Below are 26,636 nucleotides of genomic sequence, written 5' to 3'. Positions count from 1 at the left end.
GTGGGCGGTGGGCCTCGCGGAGATAGGATTCTTCACTTGTCGGCAGGGTGCTCCACGCTTCCAGTGCTGGACTGAGCACCTGTGCGTCGGGGACCACCCAATTCCTCTGGCCACTTCCCTCAGCCAAAACCCCATTCAGCCGTGCCTCCTCCGGAAGGCTGGGCAGGGCGGCGCCGGCTCCAGGTCTCCAGCACTGGGAGGAGCAAATCCCTGAGCATGGCTGTCACAGTCTCCCCCAGGGGCTGCTCCTTCAGCGCCCTGCCTAGCTGGTGAGAGCCTGAGACGTGGGCCATCGCCTTCCCCCCCAGACCCTGCTGGGGCCTGCCCTCCCCGCAGGGCTCAGAGAGGGAGAGGACCTGGCCGGCGCCCCTGCCCAAGGCAACCACTATGGTCCTCAGGGTCCACAACGTCTCCTCCGCGTCGGGTCTCGGTTCTTGGCCCCCATCCAGCAGGCTTGGGTCTAGGGGCTCCCCGCAGGGAAACCGAGGTCCCTAATTGGCTCTTCTGCACCCCCTAGGTTGCCGCATCAGAGCACGCATTCCACCTAAGCCGCAGCTTTGGGTTTATGCGTCTTGGCCAAGTGGCGCTGAGCAGAGTGTTGTCACTCCAGGAAGAATGAATGAAAGGAGGAGCTGAGCGGGGCGGGGCGCCGCCGAGGGCGCGGGGCGGGGCCGCGCAGGGCAGTTCGGCCGCTCGCCCGCGCCCCGCCCCGCCCCCGTGCCGCAGCTCCGAGGCCCCGCCCCGGCCCGCCCCTCCGTTTGCTCCCCAGGCCGCCGCGGCGCGGAGCCGGTGCCGGAGCCGGTGTCTGAGAGGCGGCGGCGGTGCCGCCGCGAGCCCCGAGCCCCGAGCCCATCCCGGCCCGGCCCGCGCTCTCCGCCCCCGCCTCCCGGGCCGGCGGCGGCGGCGGCGACTGCGGGCGAGCGTGCGGGGCCCGGGCCGCCCCCAGCCCCAGCCCCGCCGGGCCCCGCCCCCCGCCGAGTGCATGAGGTTGACGCTACTTTGTTGCACCTGGAGGGAAGAACGTATGGGAGAGGAAGGTGCGCGGGGTGCGGGTCGGCGGGGCGCCGACCCAGGGGCCGGGCGGGCGGGGGCGCCGCGCTCGGGGAGACGGGGAAGCGGGGGGCACGGGTGGGGGCCGGGCCTGGCCGCCGCGGAGGCTGGGTCTGCCGCGAGGCCGCGCCCCTGTGTCCTCCGGGATGAGCTCGTCCTTCCGAAGCCCGCAGGCCCCTCCCTGAAAAGCTCCCACCCTGTTTCCCCCTCCTCGGCCCCGGTGGGCTGCCCTCCCGCAGTCGGAGGGCCCCTCCTCCCTTTCATCCCCGCCTTCTCCCGTCCCCCGACAGACGACCACCCAGGAGGAATCCCAGGCACAGCCCTTCCAGCCCTGGCCTCCATCCGCGTGCTGTGTCCACCCGGGGCTCGCCCTAGGCCACCCCTTATCCCGACTCTAACTGGCCTTGGAAGAAAGAGTCGCTGGGAAAGCCTCAGCCCTGACTCGCAGCCCAGCGTTTGGCCGGCTCCGTGACCTTGAGCCAGGTGCTGCCTGCTGGGCCTCAGTTTCCCCGTTTGTACAGTTGAGGGCCGCATAGTTGGCCCGTGGTGCTGGTGGTTGGGAGCCTGGGGGCAGGATGGACAGAGCAGAGATGCGCCTCTGGGGAACCTTTGGATGTATTCTGGGGCCTCCACCCCCTCTCCCTGCACCAAACCCAGTGCTTGCCATCAGTCTTGGCTGGGAAGATGACTCTCATCCTAGCCTCCTCTTCTGCCCCTTCCCCCTACTGGGGCCCAAGGCTTGGGTTTGCAGGACAGTTAGAGTTATGAAGACCCCAAGATTCCCTCCCTGGGATCTCCTTTCCTGGGTTTCCTCATCTGAGCCATCTCATAGGTCCACCAGGTTCAACAAAAGTCCTATTATGCCGGCTTCTCCAGCCCTGCGCTCCCCTGGGGCTACTGCCAACCCTCCCCCAGGTCCTTGAAGGCCCACTTGGAGCAGGGGCCCACCTTACGGTAGCTCCTAGGTCCCTGGGTCCTCATGGAGGGGCAGACTGTGGCCTTGGAGCCTGGCTGGTGACCCAGCAAGCCTTACCTTCTCCAGGGCTCAGTCTCCCCATCTGTACAATGGGAAGGGGCAGGCTGGGAGATCTTCCAGGGCCCACCCAGCTCCAAGGGTGTCAGGCCCCAAGGATGACTAAGCATGCCTAGTGGCCGGCTTGAAGAGGTGTCAGGCCTCCCTGGAGCAGGTGTCTGGGAGCCCAGCCCTACGGCCCTGGCCCCTTGTTAGGCCACGGCATAGCCAAGCCTTCCAGGGGGCTTCAGTACAGGACGCACCAACCTAGCCCTGTCCAGTCCCTGCCCTTTGAAGGGATTGGGCAGGCAGGAGAGGAAGGGGGGCTGTGACAAGAATGTCAGCCACTGCCTTATTTCTAAATCGTGCTGCTTTCTTTCTCCGCATTTACCGTGCCAGACCCTTAGTTGAAGGATGCCATTGCTGGGGGTTGGCGGACATCTGCTCCTCCTCCTCAGTTTACAGAGAGAGAAACTGAGGCCCAGAGGAGCTTGGTAGTTCAGCTGTGGTCTCAGCAAGACTCTCAGACCTGCATTCTCTCTCCTGCTCTGTACAGTGACTGCTCAGCCTGGGCGCTGCGTGTGTACGGGAGGATTTGTGGAGGTGCATGTGGAGTTGGGGCAGGCCAGGCCAGGCCAGGCCAGGCCAGGCCTGCAGCAAACTGCATCTCCTGAGAATGGTTCCTAACACCCTTTTCACCCCTGCAGGAAGCGAGTTGCCCGTGTGTGCAAGCTGCGGCCAGAGGATCTATGATGGCCAGTACCTCCAGGCCCTGAATGCTGACTGGCACTCAGACTGCTTCAGGTAGGGCAGGCTGGCCTGAGCTCGGATGCCCTAAGCAAGGCCTGCCAGAGACGTGGCGATTCCTCCTGGTGCCATCTCTGGTTGTGACTTCCAGCAAGTCCTTGGCTTCAGTTTCCCCATCTGTAAAATGAAGCATTTGGACTAGAAGATCCCTGGAGGCCTTTCTTTTTTGTCATTCTAGACAGAAAAGGAGAGAAAAAGCGAGACTTGTGTTTATGCTCGTAATACCAAGGCCTGTTGGCACCTTGGTGGGGGAGGAGTGGAGGGCAGTGCGCCCCTGCCTTCTGGGTGCTGGTGCTCCAGAGAGAGGCCTTGGGAGGAGCTGGGCCTCCTTTGGGCCCCGGGCTAGTTTGGAAGATGCATATCCAGTAAGACCAGTCCCTTCCCTCCGGACACCAACTCCCAAGTGTAGGAGAGTAGGATCAGAGCTGTGGTGGAGCACATGGGGACCCAGAGGTGGCCCAGCAATCCAGGAGCACCATCCTGAGAAGCAGGGGCAGGGGGTAGCCTTAGATAGCTCTGTAGGGCCAGAGCTGGGGATGTGAGATTTCCCACATGGAGAAGTGTGGTAGGAAGCAATTCCAGACAGAGAGCCCAGCAGGTGCAAAGGGTAGAATGGTGACGGGGCCTGGTCCGGTCAGTGAACAACAGAGTTCAGGCAGGAAAGCACCAAAAAGGAGGGAAGGTAAAGTGGCGAGGCCCAGCTGGGGTCAGGGCATCAACCACCGGCCGAAGGGGTTTAATTTAGGCAGTGGGAGGCTCCGACAAGGATTTTTTTTTCTTTTATAAAAATAATGTCTAACATTTTCTACAATTTAGGAAGGGCCAGGCACTGTTTTAAGGACTTTTTATGGTTGGATGTCTGTTGTCTCCATGAATTGGAACACAGAGGTTAATTCTCTTGACCAAAGATACACAGCCAGTGAGCGAAATGAACACACAGCACCCACACTGGCTGGGGAGCCCAGAAGAGAGGCGGGCTCCGTGTCCTGGGGTTCCCAATCAGGTGTTCAGAAGGAGGCCCTCAGAGAGGAAAGGGCCTCTGAACAGGCAGAGACAGGGAGGTGGGACAGTGCAAACCGTTGAAGGCCCGGGATCAGCTCATCTGGTTGGAACAGAGCGAGTCGAGGGACATGATGAGGAGGCAAAGTTAGGATCGATTCAGTGAAGGGCCCTGAGTGCCAAGATAAGGAGCTTCTGAGGGCAGTAGGGAGCCAGCAGAGAGTGTCAGAAAGCAGGGGAGGGATGTGGGCAGAGGTGCTATTGAAAAATGCCATCCCAGTGGGCAGATGGTGGTAACATGGCAGGGAAGGGACTGTCAATAGTTCGGGGCTCTGTGCTCATAAGACCTGACATAGGACACTGATTAAGAGTGGAGAGAGTTTCAGATCTAGAAGGGACGATATTTGGCAAGGATTAGTCATATTAGCCACTATTCATTGGTGACTCTTGTAATGTCATTTCATTAAACCTTCACCATAACCGTAGGAGGTGCCATTATTTGCTCGATTTCCACGTAAGAAATGGAGGCTCGGAGAAATCAAGTAACTTGCTGAAAGTTGCAACAGCCAGAGCTGGGACTCGAACCTATGTCTGTGTCACTCCAAGTCACTGCAGAGCTGAAGAAGTCAGGGGCTGTAGGGTGGAGCAGGGGGCTGGTGAGTGGCAGGGGCAGAATCTACAGCGGTCTGGTTTTTCACCCCGGGTGCAGAGGAGGCCAGTGGTCTGTTGGCTCTGGTGGAGCTGGGGGCCAGGTTGGTGAGGAGTTGTGCCCTGTCCTTGTTGAGGTGGAGGTGCAGTAGGCTAGCCAGGGTGGCAGTGCCCTCGCGAGAGCTGGCCGAGGTGATCTGAGACCGGTCAGAGGTGGGACGGCCAGAGAGAACAGCCCACTCAGTGCTGGGGGATGGGATTTGAGAAGAGGCCGAGAGAAATCCAGGGAAGAACTCTGGGGGCCCCGGTGCATGGGGTGGGGAGGGAGGTAGAGCCTTGGGAGACATGGGGGAGGGCCAGGCGTGCAGCCACAGAAGGGCAGCAGTGGGACAGGATGCGTGGAGCCTAGCTTTGGGAGGGTCCCTGCCCTGTTAACCAGCAGAGGGCTGAGGCCCCAGGAGGGGGCGGTAGGGAGGGGGCACGTTGGGTTTGGCCCTGGTGCGGTGGGGACACAGGGAAGGCTCCCACAGTGAGGGAGGGCCCACAGGCAGTAAGAGCCGTGGCTTCCACCTGGTTCCACGACTTACACAGTGTTTCTGGCCCTGTGGCGTGTGGTTCTCCCAACAGCCCCCAAATCTGGTTGAGGCCAACAGTGTCCTCACTCCCATGACAGTCAGGAAAGCAGCTCAGAGAGGAGTCGCTGCTTGCTGGGCCCCTGGAAGCATCTCAGTGCCGTGAAGCGGGGCTGCTACCAGCCCCTGGGCTCCGAGAGCCTCGCAGCGGGAGAGTTGCTGTGGGCCCACAGAATGCCTCTGGCATTAGCACTAGGTGTCATTGTCACGGCAGAGCCAGCCCCTTTCTCTGTTCCAGCCTCCTGGGAGGTCGTGGCCAGGCCCAGGAGGGTCCAGGCTTCCCTTTGCCCAGCTGCTGCCTCTGGGAGGTCCCTTCCCAGAAGCCTGCAGCGCAGGAGCCCTGGGGCTGCCGTAACTCGGGTAACATCTCCCTGGAGGCTGGTTGGGCTGACCCTGGATGAGGAGGGCTGAGTGCACAGCTGGCACTGGGAGCCGGAGCCTGGGCTGGGACGCCCCCCTCTTTGGGGGACTTTCAGGCAAGGAGGATGGACTGTCCGTGGAAGTCAAGCTCTGTTCCCTCGGGGGCAGCACCAGAAGAAGCAGCTGCTCCCTGTCCCCAGAGAGTCTCCAGTGCCTTTGTCACAGCAGAGGCCGGGGGGCACGGAGGGTGCCTTTCTCGGGTGTGCAGGGCTGAGGACACGGTGCCGGCCAAGCTTCTCCGCCTGCACCAGAGCCCAGGCAGTAGGCCCTTCAGCTGCTTCCTGTTGTGAGCTAAGACCAAGTCCTCTTGCACCCACATCACTGCATCCTCCTCCCCTGCCGTGTGGCCACGCTGGCCCCTCCCTCTGCAGCCTCCAATCCTGAGTGCCTGAAGTAGGATGGGGAAGCAGCCTGTCCGGCCCACCCCTGCACTCCCCGTAGGCCTCTGGGGCCCCCCTGCGATAGGTAGCAGCAAAGGATGCTGGCCTCGAACCTGAGAAGATGCCGCTTCCTCCGACGGGCTAAGTAAGTGGAAAGCCCCCTCCCCACCTGTCCCAGGCCTCGGGCAGGGCCCCTGGTGTGAGGGCTGGGGCTGGAGGCCACGGTGGGACAGACCCACCTGAGGCCGGGCAGTGGGGCAGGAGAACTGAAACTCCTTGGTCACTGTTGGCCGCCTGTCGAGGGGAAGCAGGCCACCGCTGAGGCTCCTGGCCCTTCTGGTACAGGTCTCCCTTGAGGCTGGTCCCCCAGCTGCTCTTTTTCACCCTTGGTGTCCAGGGATGTGGCTCTGGGTAGAGGGCACCCCTGGGAGGGAAGGACCTGTCGCTGTAGGGGTTGCCACTGCTTCCCAGCCCGGCCTGTTCATGCCCCCCTCCAGCCCCCCAGTGCCCTTCTCTCCTGCCCAAGCCTGGCTCTGCCTTCGCCTGCTCTGGGAGAGGGTTACACTGTACCTGGTATTACTCTCTTGACACCCTTTGTAGGGGCAGGGGCATTGGGGGGCACCCCAAGAGCCAGGCATGTCGTGCCCCACCTGCCTCCTCTGGCTCCTGGCCAGATGCGGGCCTGAGGGGTGAGGGGATGCACAGGGTCAGGGGCTCCTGCGTGCCTTCCATCGGCAAAGGTCCACTGAGGCTCCAGGCGCCAGCCACCAAACCACTATGTGAGCCTGGGCTAGATCCCCTATCTGAGATGGAGGCTGAGCCAGGGCACCCTGGAGCAGTTCTGAGGACGCTGGGGGTGGGAACTGCTCCTGGTTGAGTGCACAGAGTGAGCCAGTCTGGCAGGAAGCACTTCTGTTCTCTTCGGGGACCAGCGTTTGTAGGTGCCTGGCCTGGGACCTCAGGGAGCCGGCAGGTTAATGGCAGAGACTGGGGTTGCAGGCTGCGTGGGGGGCCATGGGCGCATCTGAGCAGGCTTCAGGGAAGTGGTTATCAGGGAGCTGACTGCACTCACAGAGCTTGAGTGAAGCAACGTGGGGTCTTCCAGGGCTGCTACAGTGATGAATGTTTGTGCGTGGGAAGGACTAGGAGTTTGCAGGCAGAAGAGCATTCTCTCCCCTGGAGGAAGGCGGCCGCTCCAGAGCCCCGACTGACCCGCCCACAGAGGTGGGGAAGGGGGCCGCTTCCTGCAGCCTGGGGCTGTGGGGGAGACTCCTGCGGTGACACTCCTGTGACGCGCTTCGTGTCTGGTGGCTCTGGTCAGCGGAAGGGCGAAGTGAATCACCGATCCGCACAGGGAGTGGGGAATCTCCCCAAGGTCACCATGCGCTGCCTGCGCCCCGCCTCTTTGCGGAGCCTGCTCTCCTGCGCCCCTTCCTGCTAGGTTAGAGCCCCCTGGGGGCTGCGCTGGGGACCTCCCCGTCCCCGGGTGTCCGCCCTCCTGGCTCGGTGCCTTCCTTGCCTTGTCGCCCGCCCCGTGGTAAGATGCCCACCCACTGCAGTCGCAGCGATTGTGGGGGCAGGAAGGGCTGAGGGGGCAACAGATGACGTCATGGCTCCCGTCCAGCCGCTGCTTCCGCTGCAGCCTCCCGCATCCCAGCGCTGCCTCCAGAGGCTTTCCCTCCCCAGTCTCCACCCCATTGAGAGAGCTCATCAGACCCCGCCTTCCTGGCTTCAAAACCCGGGCATTTTGTGTTCCTCTGCCCGCCCCCTGCCCAAAGCCCCAAGCTGTGGTCCCCAGCCCCTCCCCTCAGGCTACCAGACAATGGGGAACTGGCTGGATCCTCTTAAAGGGACAGTGTCCCAGCAGCACTCTTGCTGCTGTGCGCTCCCTCCTCCTCCTCCCTCCTCCCCCTCCTCCTCCCCCCTCCCCCTCCCCAGTTCCCTAGTTCAGGAGCAGTCAGTGAGTGCAGTGAGTGAGTGCTGCCCTGTGCAGGCTACGGTAGAGCGGAGGCTTTCCCGGCTGCCTGGAGCATAGTGCTCTCTGACCCAGCCCCAGTCTTTCCTGCCCTCCTGTCTCCTGGTTTGTTCCCCTACTGAGCCATGAGCTCTGGGCCTGGGCCCTCCTATCCCTATGTGACCTTGGTACATCACCCGGAGCACCCAAACAGCAACAGAGCTGGACGGGTCCCCTAGCCGTTCTCTGCGCAGTGTGTACTCCAGCCCAGACATACCTATGCATGCCAGGACCCTGGGTCAGGCTCTGCAGAACCCAGTGGGGCTCGTGCCCGGGACGGAGGGGGATGTCGGTCACTGGGGGGTCCCACATTTTTGCATTTGCTTATTACCCTGGCTTAGCTGAGCTGCTGGTCCCCACCCGACCAGGACGCTTGAGGGGAAAGACGGCAGGCATGTAGGTCTAGCTCCTGGCCTGGGGGGGTGGCACCTAGAAAGAAGCCTGTACATCATTTCTCCCCATCTGCCCTTCAGGGGCCCCACCAGCCAGGCCTTCCTGCTACCTATGCTGAACCCCGTTCTTGTGACTGGCAGCACCCGTGGGGCTGGCTGGAGCCTAGGAAACCGGGAGATCCCCTCTCTTAACTGACTGACTGGTCTATGCTGAGCTGAACTCCTGCCTTGTATCTTGGTGGAACTGGGTGTATCTTCATGGGGCCTATGGTGCCCATCTCTGTGACCTTGGGCAGGGAGGACCCTCCGAAGTTCATCTGCCTCATCTCTAAAATGAGGATAGCCATGCCTGTCTCATGGTGGCCTGTGAGGATTAGTAAATTTATTAAGCAAGAAAAGGGGAAGGTGCCAGCACTTAGTAGGTCTTCACAGCGCCGAAAGGTCACCACCGTCTACATCAGTGGCCAGAGCTGCCTCCACTTTGCTGGGAGTGGGGGGAGGGGGAGGGAGAGGAAGCAGACTAGACTGGAAGAGTGGGGCTCACAGTTTGTTCCAGCCCCGCCCCCCCCCAACCTGAGTCCTGGGCTCCCAGGTTCCAGCCCTCCCTGGGCCTGACTGGTGGGTGACTGAGAGTAACTTGCCTGCCCTCGCTGGCCATCTTCCTTGCACGACAAGGGACAGGGGGCTCAGATGAAGAGCACCTCTCAGCCCAGGTCTAGCAAGTGGGCCAGACACCCTGGGTGCAGAACTGCTGAGGGTGGTTGTTCAGGCTGCACATAGTACCAAGGCTCCTGGCTGAGGGACCACGGCAGAGGGGGTGGGGGTGGGCGCTGAATCCATCCCCGGCTCCACTTGCCAAGCCCTGTGCCCCAGCACAGGCTGCTTCCGTCCAGAGGGCACACCTTTCTCTAGTGCTGCCTGTAGACTGGAAGGGCCCAGGTGTGCGGGAGGGGTGGGCCCCTCTGAGCCCCAGCTCCCCTCCCACCCAGGTGTTGCGAATGCAGTGCCTCCCTTTCACACCAGTACTACGAGAAGGATGGGCAGCTCTTCTGCAAGAAGGACTACTGGGCCCGCTATGGCGAGTCTTGCCACGGGTGCTCAGAGCACATCACCAAGGGGCTGGTCATGGTAAGCACCCCTCCCCCACTCACACACCTCACCTGTGTGTGTGTGTACGTGTGTGTGTGTGTTTTCACAGGTTTCCCTGCTCCAGATCTCTCTCCCATCATCTCTCTTGTTCTTCTTTTCACTAGTTCTCTGATTCCTCTGTGCCTCCTGAGCCTGTTTCTCTGTCTGTATCCCTCAGCCCCCTATTACGGAGGCAACTCTGTCTGCCCCGAAGTTGGTTTGGGGCTGCCCTTCTGAGAGGAGGCCGAGGGGAGGAGCTATAGGGGCTGAAGGGGCTGCTGAGGTGGCTTGTCCTTGCCCCCCCCAACTCCCCTTCCAGGTGGCCGGGGAGCTGAAATACCACCCCGAATGCTTCATCTGCCTCACATGTGGGACCTTCATCGGTGACGGAGACACCTACACTCTGGTGGAGCACTCCAAGCTGTACTGGTGAGTGCCCCGCCCCTCCCTGCGCCTGGCGTGTGCCCCGCCCCTCCCTGCGCCTGGCGTGCCCACCCGTGTCACACGTGTCCCACGCCGGGGCCCTTCCCCTTTCCATGTGGGGGGCGGTCATAGTGACAGTGTAGAAACCACTGGGAAATAAGACACAGCAATCAGATGGAGAAAGCCTCAGACATCAGCTTTCTTTTCTCTTCTTCTTTTTTTTTTTTTTTTTTAATATTTATCTAATATTTTGGCTGCGTCAGGTCTTAGTTGCAGCACGCGGGATCTTTTGTTGTGGCGCGCGGGCTTCTCTCTAGTTGTGGTGCATGGGCTCTCTAGTTGCGGCGCGCAGGCTCAGTAGTTGCAGTGCACGGGCTTAGTTGCCCTGCGGCATGTGGGATCTTAGTTCCCCGACCAGGGATCGAACCCACATCCCCTGCCTTGGAAGGCTTATTCTCAACCACTGGACCACCAGGGAAGTCCCACAGACATCAGCTTTCTTACTGACATCACTGCTGTGCAGTTCTGGCACCAACCCTCAGAGTTAGCACCAACCCTGTGAGCTCAGGACCTGTCCCCAGCAAGACCGCCCTGACTTCAGACACCAGCCACAAGTTTGGGGGTCCCCAGGCCGCTCGCATTTCTGACCGATTGGCTGCAAAGTCAGAGATTCCCACAACTCTCTCAGCTTTGATACTTCGCTCGATGACTCAGAGCTCAAGAGAGCACTATACTCACAATTATAGTTTTTTACTAAAGGCTACAAATCAGGACCAGCCAGATGAAGAGACACAAAGGGCGAGGTCCAGGAGGGTCTCGAATGCACAGCTTCCGTGCATTCCACCCGTGGAATCAAGACGTGTGACCCGTCCTCCCTGGCATCACCAGAGTTTTCATTGGGGTTTCATTATGTAGCATAATTGATTGAATCACTGGGCACGGGATTGAACTCAGTCTCCTCGAGGTCAGGCTGGGTCAGAGCCGCAGCCCTCTCATCACGTGGTCAGTCTTTCTGGTGACCAGCACCACCCTCCCCGCCGCCTGAGTCATCTCATTAACATTAGCTCAAGTGTGGCTTGAAGGGCTCAAGAAAAAGGAAGATACTCCTGTTCCAAGGATTTAGAGCCTCTTTCCCAGGAGCCAGGGACAAAGACCAGACAAATTCTTTATTATGGCAACACTGATAAAGCTGGATTTGAGGGCAGCATGACTTTTGAGGATCCCAAATGGACTCTTAATGACTTCCTGCTGAACTGGATTTATCCCCAGGCCTCATCTTGGCCAGCTGACGGAGCATAGACAACCCAGAATGAGCCCCGAAGAGGGGCAAGGCTGGGCTGAGCATGCCCAGTTCCTGCTCCCAGCCCATCAGGCAGCCAAGATCCTCCTCTTCCCTTGGGGAGCAGTAAGGGGAGGGTGGGAGGAGAAGAGAGCCTGGGGCTGAGGGATCGGGGTGGGGGTGATGCTGGTGACTGTCCTGACGCGCTTTTCTTCCCGCTCTTTGGGTCCCCACCGCCTGTGGCTCTTGCAGCGGACACTGCTACTACCAGACTGTGGTGACCCCCGTCATTGAGCAGATCCTGCCTGATTCCCCCAGCTCCCACCTGCCCCACACAGTCACCCTCGTATCCATCCCAGCCTCAGCTCATGGCAAACGTGGCCTCTCGGTCTCCATCGACCCCCCTCACGGCCCGCCAGGCTGCAGCACAGAGCACTCCCACACCGTCCGCGTCCAGGGGTGAGTGGCTGGCCTGCTGAGGCTGCAGCTGGTGCAGCTGTGGGCACGGATGCTCTAGGTGGGTGGCCGACTCTGGGGCAGGGGGGCCCTGAGAATGGGTGAGCACATGGGCCCAGATGGAACCCAGCTCTGACAACCTGGTATACCAGATGCCTGGTCCAATCATTCCTCCAAAAAAAACATAATAAATGTTAGATAAAATATTTTAAATGTTTTCTTTAATCCCTGCATGACCCAACAAGAAAGAGAAGTAACCAGGTCAGGAATAAGTGAAGGAAGGAGCCCAGGGGTGTCAGCAGAGCACGGAAGGCAGCCATGCCTTAAGGGCAAATCTAAATTGGGTGAATTAAGCTTCAGTTTTCGAGTCTTCTCATGGCTGAGCCTCTCAAAGACCTGACTTGCTCGAGGAAAGTGAGTCTAATAAGAGAACGCCTCCCCACCCCATAAAGCTGCAACCCCCAAAGGGCTCTCAGGGTGAGGAAGAACAAGAAATAAACCATACCATCCACCAGCGCCCCTCCGCCGCCCCGGGCAACCAACTCCCAGAACTAGAAAATAAACTGATTTGAACCTAAATGGAAGGGGAGAAGGAATCTCCCCTGAGAATTCATACACTTGGATTTGCCAACCAAGTTCACATGCCTGGGTGGTTCAGAAAACCTCCAGGCAAAATTGTGAAAGTTTAAAGTACTTCTCCACTAGGGGTAATGTCCCTAGGCTCTGACAGAATCAGATGCAGATCCTTTCTGGAGGAACCCACCTCCAGGCTTCACAGAATTTCTCGAGATAAGCGTCCCAAGGAAGGTGAGCGGTTCGGTTAAAAATCACAGAGAACAAGGCACTGTGAGCAAGAACCAGCAGAAACAACAGGTGGCAGAAGCAGACCTACAAAACCTGCAGATAGTGGGATTATCAGAAACAATATAATATAATTATGCTCCATATGTTTTAATAAATAAGAGATCCTTGGAAAAAGTGAGTAAAGAGCAAATGAATTTGGAAAAGAACCAAATAGAACCCCTAGAAGTGAAAGATGGGTTTAGCAGTAGAGGAGGGTTTTAAACAGCTGAAGAGAGAAGCAGAAACACAACAAGGTGAAAATAGGGAAAGAGAGGTTAAGACGTACGGAGGACAGAGTGAGCAGATCTAATCATCCATCTAGAATCACAGGAGAAGAGAGAATGAGAGAGAGGCAGTATTTGAAGATACGATGGCTGAGAACTTCCCAGAGCTGATAAAAGATACCAATCCACAGACTCAAACCCAGTAAATCCCAAACAGGAAAACTAAAAAGAAATTCACCCATGGATTACCCCACCTGGTGAAACTACTACACCAAAGGCAAAAGAAAAGACTTTAAAAGTAGCCATAGGGAGGACTTCCCTGGTGGCTCAGTGGTTAAGAATCCACCTGCCAATGTAGGGGACATGGGTTCGAGCCCCGGTCTGGGAAGATCCCACATGCCGAGGAGCAACTAAACCTGTGTGCCACAACTATTGAGCCTGTGCTGTAGAGCCCACGAGCCACAACTACTGAGCCCGTGTGCCACAACTACTGAAGCTCTTGCGCCTAGAGCACATGCTCCACAACAAGAGAAGCCACTGCAGTGAGAAGCCTGCATACTGCAACGAAGAGTAGCCCCGACTCGCCGCAGTAGAGAGAAAGCCTGCGTGTAGCAGCAACGAAGACCCAATGCAGCCAAAAATAAATAAATAAATTTATTTTAAAAAAAAAATTTCCTGCAAAAAAAGAACAGGCTGACAGCTGATTTCTCAACAGAAACAATGAAAGCCAGAAATAGTGAAGTGATATATTCAATGCACTCAGCAAACAAGAACCATAAACCTAGAATTCTATACTTGATGAAAATATCCTTCAAGTATGAAGGTGAAATAAAAATATGTTAAGGCAGACAAAATGGGATTTGATACTAGCAGATCATCCCTAAAGAAAATTCTAAAGGTTGTAGAAAAGGTCCGAGATGTAAGAAGAAATGAAGGTTAAGGGGCTGACGCAGTTGATAACATGCTGTGAGACGTTGAGCAGTTCCCTTGTCCTCTCGGGGCTTTGGGGTCTCTGTCTGAACGACGAGGAAGTCAGATACCTTGGAGCCTTCTAAGATTTCTCCTGGGCCTTCATGGACCCTTGAGAAATAGTTTTAAACGTTCCCCATGTCTGGGTGTGGGAGCCACGTGCCAGCTTTCTTTGGATTCAGTGAACGTTTCTCACATACCTGCCAGGTACCAGGCCCCATGCCTAAGCACTGGTGAGAAGTGAAGATGGTACTGGGGGAGGAGGAGGAGGCTGGGTTTGACTCTGCATCTCCACCCCCATCTTGAGCATCAGCCAGGCCAGCAGCTGCCTTCCATACACAAGTGAGCAGACAGATTGGTGAGAGAGATGGGGAAACTCCCAGACCACCTGGCCCCTGACAGCCAGGCAGAATTTTAGGAGTAGAGGGTTCATGGCACCTCCTCCCTGCCTCCCTCACTGGGTGAGCATTCTTTCCTGCTTCTTTTCCCCCCTTTGGCCATGCCGTGCAGCTTGTGGCATCTTAGTTCCCCGACCAGGGATCGAACCCGGGCCACAGCAGTGAAAGCACCAAGTCCTAACCACTGGACCACCAGGGAATTCCCTAAGGAATATATTTTTAAGGCTATATCCATAAGAAGTCTTTATGCATGAAAATATATTCACTATTTTTTAACTTTTTTAATCCTGAAAATTTCAAATTTACAGAAAAATTACTAAAATAATAAGTATATTGAATACCTATACACCTTTTACCTAAGTTCACCAATTTTAACTTTCTGCCACACTTGAGGTATGTGTGTCTCTCCCTCTGTGTATATATTTGTGTGTATATACATATATATACTTATTTGTATATACACACACGTACCTGTACATATTGCTGTTTTTTACTAAATCATTTGAGTGGAGGTTGTAGGCACCATTGACCCATCCTCCCCCCACATACTTCAGACCTTCTCCTAAAAACAAGGGCATTCCCTTACATAATTATCCATTGTATCTTGTAGTGTAATTATGATATTTAGGAAATTTAACATTGATACTTTTATTCAGTATACAATCCACATTCAAATTTTGCCAGTTGTCTCAACACTGTCCTTTATGGCAGTTTCCCCCTTGATCCAAGATCCAATCCAGGATCACACATTGCATTGAATCCTCATGTCCCTTCAATCTCTTTTAATCTGTGCCAGTTCCTCAACTTTTCATTGTCCTTTATGACCTTGACATTTGTGAAGAGTGCAAGTCAGTTAAGGAGCATGCCCCTCCATTTGGGTTTGACGGAGGGTTCCTCTTCCTTAGGTTTAAGTCATGCATTTTAACCAGGTAACTGATGCTGTGTCCTTCTCTGTGCATCTTACTGGTAGACACAGGATGTCAGTGAAGTGCTCCCTTTATTGGGGATGTCAACTTCGATTATTTGGTTAAAGTGCAGTCCACTGTCTCTGCTGTAAAGGATTTTTTTTCCCCTTTGCAATGTAACCGGTTTGAGTCATCTGTGAGATATAAGTCTGTAAATATCCTGTTCCCAACAGCCTTTCACTGACTCTAGCATCCACAGATAATTCTGTGATGGCTACAAAATGGTGATTTTCTAACTGTGTTCTTCCTGCTTTATTTATTACCTGACTTCCCTGTGTAAGGAAGCACTTCTCCCCCATGTGAGAATATACTTTCGATAATTGAAAAATTGCTAGCAATCTGTTCTTCTTAAAGCTCTCAGTCTCCTTTCTGTCCTGCCCACCCTCCCCCAGCCCTTCCCCATCTCAGGGCAGAGACAAAGTGACCATTCTTGGAAAGCTTTTATGAAGACAAAATGACAATCAGATAGTTAACACCAAGGAGTTAAAAGAAGCAAGTAAATTTGGCAAGTTGGCCATTCTGTGAGTTAGTTTATGGCCAAATGATCCAGGGCACCAGCCCCATCTCCACCCTGCAGCTGTGGCTCAGCCCAGGCTGCTCGCTCCTTCCCGCCGATCCCAGAGGAGTGGGAGCCTTAGCTTCATCTTGCAGGGCAAGTTTGGGGGTCAGGTAGGAAGCAGTGGGTCCAGACCCTCTTAGGACTCTTTGACACTTGTCTGCCCCACACGTACCAGCCAGGTAGAAGGAGAGGTCTGTCCTCCATGGCAGAGACAACGCTCTGTTGAACAGGAGCCCCCGAGCATCTAGTACAGGGGGGCAAATACCTGGGGGGCATGCCACTTTTCTCCAGTTCCACACCCACGGCAAGCATTGTAATTAGTATAGAACTCTTCCCACCAAACCAGAATTCGGTGTTCCCGCCAGTTGCCACCTGCCGATCACACAAGATAGAATGGTTTGCCCCCAACGCTCCTGATCTGATGCCCTTGGCCTTGGTTTCCTAGCGGGGTGAGCAGGGGTCTGACCACCGCTCTGTGCCCACAGAGTGGACCCGGGCTGCATGAGCCCGGATGTGAAGAATTCCATCCACGTTGGAGACCGGATCCTGGAAATCAATGGCACGCCCATCCGGAATGTGCCCTTGGACGAGGTATGGGTCCTGGGTCTGCGGTTGGAGGTGCTGCTCCCCTGAGAGCTGGGAGACTCACCTGTCCACACTCCTGCTCTCCCCAGATTGATCTGCTGATCCAGGAAACCAGCCGCCTGCTCCAGCTGACTCTTGAGCATGACCCCCATGACACACTGAGCCACGGGCTGGGGCCTGAGTCCAGCCCCCTGGTCTCCCCGGTTCACACTCCCAGCGGGGAGGCGGGCAGCTCCGGCCGGCAGAAGCCTGTCCTGTAAGTCAGCCCTGCACCTTGATGTACGGTATCTTGGTACTTTCACTGACGCTGGGCCTCAGGGGGGATGAGACCTGGTCCCTACCCTCTGGTAGCTCACAGTCTGATGGGGGAGTCAGCCCTGCAAAAAGAAGGAGGCCGGCAAGGGGTGCAGGGGGCTAGAAAGAGGAAGGAGAATGCGAAGGGGCAAACGGGGAAAGTAGCACCCCGAGCTGGGGATGACAGAGCGCTTCCAGGGTGGACCAGCGCCCTGGCTTAGAGGAGCAGCTGGCCAGCAGCTCAGGGTGCTGGGGCATCGGATGTGTTGGGGAGTGGTGGGCTCTGAGGCAGAAGCTCGTGGATGGCGTCTGTGGGCTTTGCCCATCCCGGGGCACCACCGAAGGGTGTTGCAGCACAGTGATGTGTTTCACAGAGACCACTCTGGTCCCCTTTGTGGGGAGGTGCCCAGGACCAGAGACAGCTGGGGGACTGTTGTGGTGGTCCAGGCCAGAGGGGCCAAGTGCCCTGTACCCTCTTAAAGGGAGGTGGGGGGGCTGCCCCAGGAAGAAGCCCAGAGGCAGCCTGGTCCTCGTGCCACTCACTGCGGGGGTCTGCTCAGGACTTCTGGTCAAGGCTTTGAGGGGGACACCTGGGATGACAGCCTTTACGCTAAGAAACAGTGATATTGAAGGCGTGTGTTTCCTTCTCCCCTGCATTTGTCTGGAGCTCAGGCCACCCTGCAAGGCCACCTGTGGGCATCCTGGGCAGGTAGTCTGCCTCTGCACTCCAAGGCCTGGGACTCAAATTCTGGGAGACAAAGCGTCTGATCCAGGGTCACCAGGCAGAGAAGGCCAAGGGCAAACATTCCTACCTTAACAGGAAGTCCAAGCCAGACAGGGCACTGGGTACTGGCATCAGGATGGGGCAAGAGCCTTATGACTGTCCCAGGAGAGCTGTCCTGTGCTGCCCTTTCTGGCTGTACAAGTGACTGTACATAGACAGGCATCGATGGGGCATGGCAGGCAGGGGGAGGGGGGCAGGGCCAAGACCTGGCCTACCCCCAAGGGGGCCTCGTCCAGGTGCCCACCTGGTGGCAGCGGGCACTGGGTGTGTCCCCCCAGGAGGAGCTGCAGCATCGACAGGTCCCCGGGCGCCGGCTCGCTGGGCTCCCCGGCCTCCCAGCACAAGGACCTGGGTCGCTCCGAGTCCCTCCGTGTGGTCTGCCGGCCGCACCGCATCTTCCGGCCTTCAGACCTCATCCACGGGGAGGTGCTGGGCAAGGGCTGCTTCGGCCAGGCCATCAAGGTACAGGGCACGCCAGGCAGGGATGGGGCTGTGGGTGGAGCAGGGGGGCAGTCTGTGTGTGACCCATTGGTCCTCCACCCTCCTCCCACCAGTGTCCCCAGGAAGCCCCAGTGGAAGGGTATCTGGCTTCCAGACTCTCTGGCCAGAGCTCTCCTCCACCAGGGCCTCCCTGAGCTAGGTAGGGGGAGGGGACTTATTATAGAGAGACCGCATGGAGGAGGTTGTCGGAAAGTGGCTCCTCGGGGTGGGGGATGGGAGGGCAGCCCGGACTGACCCTGAAGGCTCCCTCCCCCAGGCCCCCTTACTGAGCCCAGTGCCAGCCCCCTCCTGGCCTCTGGGCTGCTCACCCCCTTCACACTCTCCCCCAGCAAGACACGAGCCCTTCCCTGGCTCTGATGTCACCTGGCTATGACCAGACTGGAAGGTTCAGAGTTACACAAAAGGCACCAGCCAGGTTGCCCACGTGTGCAGACAGGCCCCAGCCCCTGTCCCTAGTCAGAATCTCTGGTAGAGCTACCCATCTGACTTCGAGGAGACAGCCCAGCAGAGCAGAGGAAAGAGAGCTGGCCTCTGGGTCAGGCGGTCCTGGACCCAAGCCCTGGCCACCCCCCTTCCTGCCACCTGGGTGACCGTGGGCCCTGGTAGGAAACCTTCTTGAGCCTCAGTTTCCTCACCTGTAAAGGACTTAAGTCCCACCCCCTCGGGGGCTGGGAGCATCCCATGAAAAGTCTGCGAAGAGCTTGAAGCCGTCTGTCCATCTGCCTGGGGTGGGGATGGGCCTCCTACAGGGCGGGCCTAGAGCAGAGCATGTGCCTGTGCTGAGTCTCAACCCCTGGGCGTCCCCACGCAGGTGACACACCGGGAGACAGGCGAGGTGATGGTGATGAAGGAGCTGATCCGCTTCGATGAGGAGACCCAGCGGACGTTCCTCAAGGAGGTGGGTGAGGGGCCTGCTGCGCCCTCTGCACCAGACTCCTAGGACCTGCCCCACCCTTCGCAATTGAGAGGTGGTGGGTGGCAAAGGGCTCCGGGAGGATGTGACGCTCAAGCCCACGTTGGAAGAAGAGAAACTATCTGCCAGGAGGGCGAGAGGGGCAAGGACGTCCCTGGGGGAGGGAGCAGCCCAAGCAAAGAGCACGGCAGCCGGCAGGTGTGACCCCGGGGGCTTGAAGGCTTCTCCATCTTTGGAACTGTCCGTGGTGGCCTCTGGTGGGAAACGGGGAGAAGGAGACATGGGCCCAGCCTGTTTGCACCCCACCAGGTGAAGGTCATGCGATGCCTGGAGCACCCCAACGTGCTCAAGTTCATCGGGGTGCTCTACAAGGACAAGAGGCTCAATTTCATCACCGAGTACATCAAGGGTGGCACGCTCCGGGGCCTCATCAAGGGCATGGTGAGTGCCGGGCAGAGCCCCCGACTGAGACCCGTCCCAGCCGCTCCTGCCCTAGGACCCTGGGCCCAGCGGCTCCCCTGTGGGTCCCAGTCTCCTCCCAGGCTCTTCACTGGGGATCGGCTTCTGGTCTCAAAGGCCCTCCAGACCCTGATTCTGAATCGAATAAGGGAGCAACTGACTCCATCTAAGGTGGGGGGGAAGCTGGGGCCCAGAGAAGGGTGGCAGCTTCGCTGAGGGGACGCACAGGCTGTCAGGTTAACCCCGCGCACCTGCCATAGGTTACCTCTCCCAGAGGGTCTTTGTTTTGCTTCTAAGCAAAACCAAGTCACTTTTTGCCATGATGTATAAAATTCAGAACTTGCTGTAGGAGCTTGGATGAAATTACCGATCCTCCTCTAAAAAAGAAGCGTTTGGAGGGGAGCTTCCAGCTCTCCCGGGATGCTGACGGTGCCCAGGGATCCGACGTTCACCCACCCCTGCATCACCCTCAGACCCGGAGACCCTGTTCCCTTCCCTCGCCGCTGAGTCCTCAGTCCCTCAGGTTGGATTACCTTTTGTCGCCAGAGTGTGGTCCCTGCGGGCTCCGGACAGGTGTAACTTCTCAGAGGGATTCTGTGGTCCAGTGCAACTTAGAAATGCTGGGCTGCACCAGTGCAGGCTTCCTGGCTGCACCTGGATCTTTAATACGCTCTGATGTCCTTGCTCTCCCACTTGAGATCTCCAAGGAGATGGGGGGAGAGAATGGGGTGTTTCCCCAAATGATTTGAGCCCAGAGCCCCGCTCTCCGGAGTGACTCACCGCGGCTCTCTGCAGGCGACCTCGCCAGGCCCGTCTCTGCTGGTCCATGAAAGCAGGTTCAGGTTTTTTAAAAACTGGAAAAACTGGGATTTTGTAGAAGAGAGAGTTTTTGTTCTCAGAGGAGGTGGGTCAGGAACTATAGAAGAGTATCTCCCACCCCGTCACTGTTTGGAACCTGTTCTGTTAGAAAATTGTTTTGAATTATTCACCCACACCCCTTAGAGGGGACAGTTGTGAGGGACTTCCCTGGCAGTCCAGTGGTTAGGACTCAGCACTCTCACTGCCGGGGCCGCAGGTTCAATCCCTGGTTGAACTAAGATCCCACAAGCCACGTGGCAAAAAAAAAAAAGAAGGGACAGTTGTGGGTGTAGAAGAGAGTTGGGGGTGCGTCATCGGACCCTACAGGACACTCGCCCCTTCCTGTGCCCCTTTCTGTCTCTCTCTCACCCAATGTCCTGCAACTGTGGCCCCGTTGGCTCAGCCTGGTCATTCTCCCCACCTCCAGGACAGCCAGTACCCGTGGAGTCAGAGGGTGAGCTTTGCCAAGGACATCGCTTCGGGGATGGTGAGTAGGCTCTGCCGGGGAGCGTGTGGGCTGGGTGATCCGGCCCCACTTATAATAGCATTCTCGGGACTTCCCTGGCAGTCCAGTGGTTAAGACTCTGCGCTTCCACTGCGGGGGGCGCGGGTTCCATCCCTGGTCGGGGAAGTGAGAGCCCACAGGCCACGCGGTGCGGCAAAAAACGAAAAACAAAACACATTCTCCAGTGCTCACCTAAACTTCACAAGGAGTTTAGAAATGGAAGCCACAGGAAGCTTTGAGAGAGGACAGAGGGGATCCAGTGGGAAGGGGGAAGGTGGGAGCCTTGGGGCGACCAGGGCGGGGCTGGGGGCCCTCAGCACGGCTGCCCCCTGATCCCCGTGCCCCCCACCCTCAGGCCTACCTCCACTCCATGAACATCATCCACCGGGACCTGAACTCCCACAACTGCCTGGTTCGTGAGGTGAGCAGCCGGGCCGGGAGGGGGCAGCGGGAGCCCCGCCCACCACCCCGCTAGACGTGCGGGGGCAGGGGGTCTGCTGTGAGCGTGGCCTTCGCAGATAGCGGCCCACAGGGTGGCCGCAGCCTACACCAGGCTGCACCACGGGCTGCGGGCCCGGAGGAGGGCCCGGGTGTGTGGACTGGGGTGGTCAGGGCAGGCTTCCTGAAAGAAGCTTTGGGGGGGGGGGTGTACTTCAGTGGGGGACAAGTGGGCCCAGGGAGCCCGGCGTCTAAGGGGCAGTGATGGAGGGACCACAGGCTGTCCCCAGAAGGCCGAGGAGGGAGTGGGCAGGTGGTGCCAGGGGCGTGTCTCAGTGTGGCTCTGTTTCCGGGTCACCCAGAACAAGAACGTGGTGGTGGCCGACTTCGGGCTGGCGCGGCTCATGGTGGACGAGAAGACGCAGCCCGAGGGCCTGCGTAGCCTCAAGAAGCCAGACCGGAAGAAGCGTTACACGGTGGTGGGCAACCCCTACTGGATGGCGCCCGAGATGATCCACGGTGAGTCGGCAGCCCCGCCTGGCACATCCCCCAGGGCCCCACGGTCCCAGGCGGAGCTGCAGGAGGCGGAGGTCCCGCCCTCCCCCTCTTTGAGTCCTGTCGTTGGTTTCCTTGTGCTGCTGCAACCAGTCGTCACACACTTGGCTTAAAAAAACACAAATTAGGGCTTCCCTGGTGGCGTAGTGGTTGGGAATCCGCCTGCCAATGCAGGGGACATGGGTTCGAGCCTTGGTCCAGGAAGATCCCACATGCCGCGGAGCAGCCAAGCCCGTGCGCCACAACTACTGAGCCCGTGAGCCACAGCTACGGAACCCCACGCGCCTATAGAGCCCATGCTCCGCAGCAAGAGAAGCCACTGTAAATGAGAAGCCCGCGCACTGTAACGAAGAGTAGCCCCCGCTCGCCGCAACTAGAGAAAGCCTGCGCGCAGCAACAAAGACCCAGTGCAGGGCTTCCCTGGTGGCGCAGTGGTTGAGAGTCTGCCTGCCAATGCAGGGGACACGAGTTCGAGCCCTGGTCTGGGAGGATCCCACATGCCACGGAGCAACTAGGCCCGTGAGCCACAATTGCTGAGCCTGCGCGTCTGGAGCCTGTGCTCCGCAACAAGAGAGGCCGCGACAGTGAGAGGCCCGCGCACCGCGATGAAGAGTGGACCCCACTTGCTGCAGCTGGAGGAAGCCCTCGCACAGAAACGAAGACCCAGCACAGCCAAAAATAAATAAATAAATAAAATTTTTTAAAAAAGCAAGGAACATGACTTTAAAAAAAAAAGAAAAAAAGACCCAGTGCAGCCAAAAATAAAATAAATAAGTAAATAAATTTATTTTAAAAAACCCACAAATTATCCTGTAGTTCTGGAGGTCAGGAGTCCAGTATCAGGCTCACTGAGCTGAAGTCTAGTGTCAGCAGGGCTGCATTCCTTCTGGAGGCTCAAGGGGAGAGGATCTGTTTCCTTTCCTTTTCCAGTTTCTAGAGGCTGCCTCATTCCCTGGCTCCTGGTCCCTCCTCCAGCAAGGCCAGCAACGTAGCCTCTTCTCTCTGACATCTGTGTCCATTGTCACATCTCCTTCCCTGACCCTGACCCTGACCCTGACCCTGACCCTCCGCCCTCCTTCATAAAGACCTTTGTGATCCCATAGGGCTCAGCTGAATGATCCAAGATAATCTCATCTCGAGATCCCTAACTGAGTCACACCTGCAAAGTCCCGTATAAGGCAACGTGTTCACAGGGTCCAGGAATTAGGATGGGGACATCTCTGGGGCCATTATTCAGCCTCCCACAGATCCCCTTTCTCCCACTCCATTTCTTTTTTTTTCAGGCCTGTTACATAGTGGTCCCATGTGTGCCCAGACTGGGGCTTATAAAGCCTCTCCACAGGCAGGGGACATGCAAACACAGGGTCAGGGCCGCAGAGCCAGGGTCATCTCAACGCCAGCTCTGACCAAAGTTAACATAACCCAGCCCCCAATAACTTAACCTGTAAATTGGGGTTAATAGTCCCTATCTTTAAGGAGTAGTGTGAGAATTAGGTAAGGTTTGTAAGCTAGTCAGAATTCAATAAATGAGAGTGGCTGTCCTAATTATTTTTAACATCGTTAGAGAGAGGGTATTGTTTCCATTTTACAGCTGAGGCAACTGAGGCTCAGAGAGTCTGTATCAGTCCCTGAGGCTGCTGTAACAAATTACCACAAACTGGGTGGCTTAACAACAGACACTTATTCTCTTGTAGTTCTGGAAGCCAGAAGTCTGAAATCCAGTAGAGCCATGCTCCCTCTGGGGATTTTAAGGGAGAATCCATTCCTTGCTGCTTCTAGGTTCTGATCCTGGCGTTCCCGGACTTGTGGCCACATCGGTCCAATCTCTGCTTCTGTCTTCATGTGACTGCCTCCTCCTCTGTGTCTTTTCCTTTTCAGTCTCTCTTATAAGGACAATTGTGATGGCATTTAGGGCCTTTCCGGATAATCCAGGACTGTCTCATCTCAGGATCTTTAACTTAATCGTAACTTCAAAGACCCTTTTTCAAATAACATTCACAGGTTCCAGGGGTCTGACACAGTTATCTTTCGGGGTCACCACAAGGTCCATGACCTGCCCGGAGTCACATAGGTGGTTAGTGACCGAGCTGGGCCTGGAACCCCTTGCCCAGGGCTTTCACCTTTACCCATCCACCGCCCCCCCAGCAGGTTGGCTCAGACTGGGTGGGCTCGGATAGGGTCAGAGCCTAAGGCCTGATCCTACAGAGGTTTCTAGCATCTGTCTCCTGTCCTGACCTGCTGGCCAGGGCATCCCCCCAGTGGGCGGGTCCCTGGCCCGGCACCCTCACCAGCTGGCATCCCTGGCCCCGTGCACCTGCTGACAGTGGTCTCTTCATCCAGGCCGCAGCTACGATGAGAAGGTGGATGTGTTTTCCTTTGGAATCGTCCTGTGTGAGGTAGGTCCCGGGTGGGCTCACGCTCCCAGGCTGCAGGCTGAAGTCTGCAGGGGCCCCAGGCCAGGGAGGCTCTGGGAACGGGGCTGCCCACAGCAACCGGCATCCCCGGGGGGTGTGGTGGTCCAGGGAGCGCCAGGCCCGGTGTGACCTGCCCTCGAACCCGCCTGGGCGATGCCCAGTCCCAGGGGCCCCGGGTAATGGCTGGGCTTCGTGCTGGACAGATCATCGGGCGGGTGAAAGCTGACCCAGACTACCTGCCGCGCACCATGGATTTTGGCCTCAACGTGCGAGGCTTCCTGGACCGCTACTGCCCCCCAAACTGCCCCCCAAGCTTCTTCCCCATTACTGTGCGCTGCTGCGATCTGGACCCTGAGAAGAGGTGAGTGGGGTGGGGGCTTAGGGTGGGGTGGTCCCCAGCAGAGCCCGAACCCACCGTCCCCCCGCCTGTCTCCCCAGGCCCTCTTTCGTGAAGCTGGAGCAGTGGCTGGAGACCCTCCACATGCACTTGGCCGGCCACCTGCCACTGGGCTCACAGCTGGAGCAGCTAGACAGGGGCTTCTGGGAGACCTACCGGCGCGGCGAGAGTGGACTGCCTGCCCACCCCGAGGTCCCCGACTGAGACTGGCCCGCCCAGCTGCCCCTGTCCCCGACTCGGGAGAATCCACCCTGCACCAGATTCCTCAGTATGCGGTGGCCAGGTGTGGCACCCTCAGTGGGGCAGCGGACGCCCAGACCCTTCCCCAGCGCCAGGCCCTAACTTGCCTTCTACCCTGTGGGCCGTGGCCCCTGCCCTTTCTCTGCCCCCCGCCCCAGAGCTGGTCTGGCTGCACAGACACCATCACCTCGCCCTGCCTTACCTCTGTCTTGGTGGGGCCGCCCCCTCACGCTTCTCCTTGCATGAGCTGGAGGACCCGTGTGAGCTGTACCCCCTCCCACACCCGGTACCCTATCCCACACCCACTGCCCCGGCTGTCCTGTGCACACTCTGCCCGTCTGCAGCTCCTCCGAGGCTGGGCCAGAGGACAGACAGCCTCAGACCGTGGCTCGTCACGTGTATTCCCAGGAGCCAAACAGGGAGTCTGGGGCCCATCACCCCCCCAGGGGGTGTCTCGGTAGCGTCAGGTATTGATAATTATCCAAACCCCCAAAGCAGAGAGAGGTCGTCTCCTATGCGGGGGAAGTCTCCGTGGCTGGGCAACAGCCCTCCCTCGCTTTGGGTCTTTTTGTTTCTTCATTGAAGCCACTTTAGTGAGAAGCAGGTACCAGGCCTCAGGGTGAAGGGAGGGTCCCTGGAGGGAGAGGGGAGCCGTGGTCCCAGGGCCAGAGCTGCTGGGAGGAGCGGCAGAAGGAGGCTGGGCAGAGTGGACGAGGCCGTGTCCACTGGCATCCCAGCCCCCTGAAGTTCATCTCAGCACCCCTCCCGGGCCTCTCCCCGAGGCTCCCTGCCAGTGGCCAGAGCAGCCCCTGCCCCTCCCCAAGCCCCTCTGTCCTCTGGGTTCTTTCTGTGTAATCTATTTTTTAAGAAGAGTTTGTATTATTTTTTCATACGGCTGCAGCAGCAGCAGCTGCTGGGGGCTCGGGGTTTTATTTTTTTGGCGGGCGGGGGTGGGGGGGCCATTTTGTCACTTTGCCTCAGTTGAGCATCTAGGAAGTATTAAGACTGTGAAGCCTTCTCAGTGCACTTTGAACCTGGAAAGCAATTGAAACAGGCCCATGGAACTATGACTCAGGGAGGTGGGACACAGTCACCTCCATCCAGGAATCACGACGTCTAAGGAACAAAACCCAGACTCAGAATAATAAAATAAATTCTGTACTCCCCACCAGATCCCGCTTTGTGACGTGTGTCTGGGGGCCCTGAGGACACAGGAGGAGAGAGGAACTTTTTGGATTAGAAGTCGTGTGGGAAGACAGGAATGGAGGTGTGGGAATGGAGGTGTGGACGGAGGGCATAGAGGGCGGGAATGGAGGTGGTGGCCCAGCTGGGACAAGTGAGGACTTTTCCAGAGCTGGGTTTGGGGGTGGGGGGAGGATTCGGGAAGAGTGAGAGAGACTAGGGAATGGATTGCTCTTATTTCATGCTTGCTTTTTTTCTAAAATGTAAAGGGTCCAATCAGGAAAACAGAAACCACCCTAGTTATTTCAAATATAGGTCATTTAATCCAGGGAATTGTTTATACAGGTGGCGAAAACACAGTGGAAGGGCGAAAAGTGGATACTGAGATAACCATTTCTGATGAACTGCAGGAAGCAGCTGCTACCCCTTGGCTGGGGCATTTAAGGAAAGAGGAGGTTAGTTTAGTTATCTGGTGTCGGGTAACACTTCACCCCTTAAATTTGGTGGCTTGAAATAACAGTGATCACTCACGGCTCACAACCACTCTGTCAAGGATATGGGAGAAGCTTGGGTGGGTGGTTTTGGTCTGGGTTCTCTCCTAGGGTTGCATTGGTGTTTTGGGCCTGGGGTCTCTCCTAAGTTTGTGGTCGGATACTGCCTGGGGCTACAGACATTTGAGGGCTTGAGTGGGACCAGAGGGTCCACTTCCAGGGGCCCTCTGTATGTGACTCACACCCATGGCTGCAAACTGATGCTGGCTGTTGATGAGAAGCCTCAGTCCCTGTCAGGGGCCTCGCCATAGGGCTCCTTGAATGTCCCTACAGCATCCTCTAGGGGTGAGTATCCCCTAGGGTGAGTATCCCAAGAGACCAAAGCAGAGGCTCCACTGCCTTTTAGGACCTGCTCTCAGAAG

General features: G+C 57.5%; 1 protein-coding gene across 2 annotated transcripts; it reads left to right on the top strand.

The window, feature by feature from the left end:
• The first annotated feature begins 768 nt into the window (after window positions 1-768).
• LIMK1 (LIM domain kinase 1) lies at window positions 769-25,714 on the top strand. 2 transcript variants are annotated; one of them, XM_082358582.1, is made up of 16 exons: window positions 769-1,037; window positions 2,770-2,866; window positions 9,344-9,482; window positions 9,802-9,911; window positions 11,437-11,643; window positions 16,084-16,189; window positions 16,273-16,439; window positions 17,540-17,723; window positions 18,574-18,660; window positions 18,985-19,116; window positions 20,420-20,479; window positions 20,853-20,918; window positions 21,298-21,454; window positions 23,831-23,886; window positions 24,108-24,265; window positions 24,343-25,714. In XM_082358582.1, exons 1-16 carry the CDS (start codon window positions 983-985, stop codon window positions 24,503-24,505), a joined length of 1,944 nt encoding a protein of 647 aa, XP_082214708.1. In that variant the 5' UTR covers window positions 769-982; the 3' UTR covers window positions 24,506-25,714. The 2 variants fall into 2 exon arrangements, with proteins under 2 accessions (XP_082214708.1, XP_082214709.1); XM_082358583.1 differs by lacking the exons at window positions 23,831-23,886; window positions 24,108-24,265; window positions 24,343-25,714 and adding an exon at window positions 21,950-23,814.
• Window positions 25,715-26,636: the final 922 nt, after the last annotated feature.

This window comes from Balaenoptera borealis (assembly GCF_965194805.1).
Source record: "Balaenoptera borealis genome assembly, chromosome: 16".
Lineage (NCBI taxonomy): Eukaryota > Metazoa > Chordata > Mammalia > Artiodactyla > Balaenopteridae > Balaenoptera > Balaenoptera borealis.
Note: the sequence above shows the minus strand (reverse complement) of the source record. Positions and strands in the feature narration are given on the sequence as shown.

What these genes read in the sequence shown, in the direction of transcription:
- LIMK1 (XM_082358582.1), top strand. Translation starts at nt 983, where the DNA reads ATGAGGTTGACGCTACTTTGTTGCACCTGGAGGGAAGAACGTATGGGA. An exon ending in ACAACTGCCTGGTTCGTGAG is followed by an intron (nt 20,919 to 21,297) that starts GTGAGCAGCCGG and finishes CGGGTCACCCAG; the next exon opens with AACAAGAACGTGGTGGTGGC. An exon ending in GATCTGGACCCTGAGAAGAG is followed by an intron (nt 24,266 to 24,342) that starts GTGAGTGGGGTG and finishes CTGTCTCCCCAG; the next exon opens with GCCCTCTTTCGTGAAGCTGG.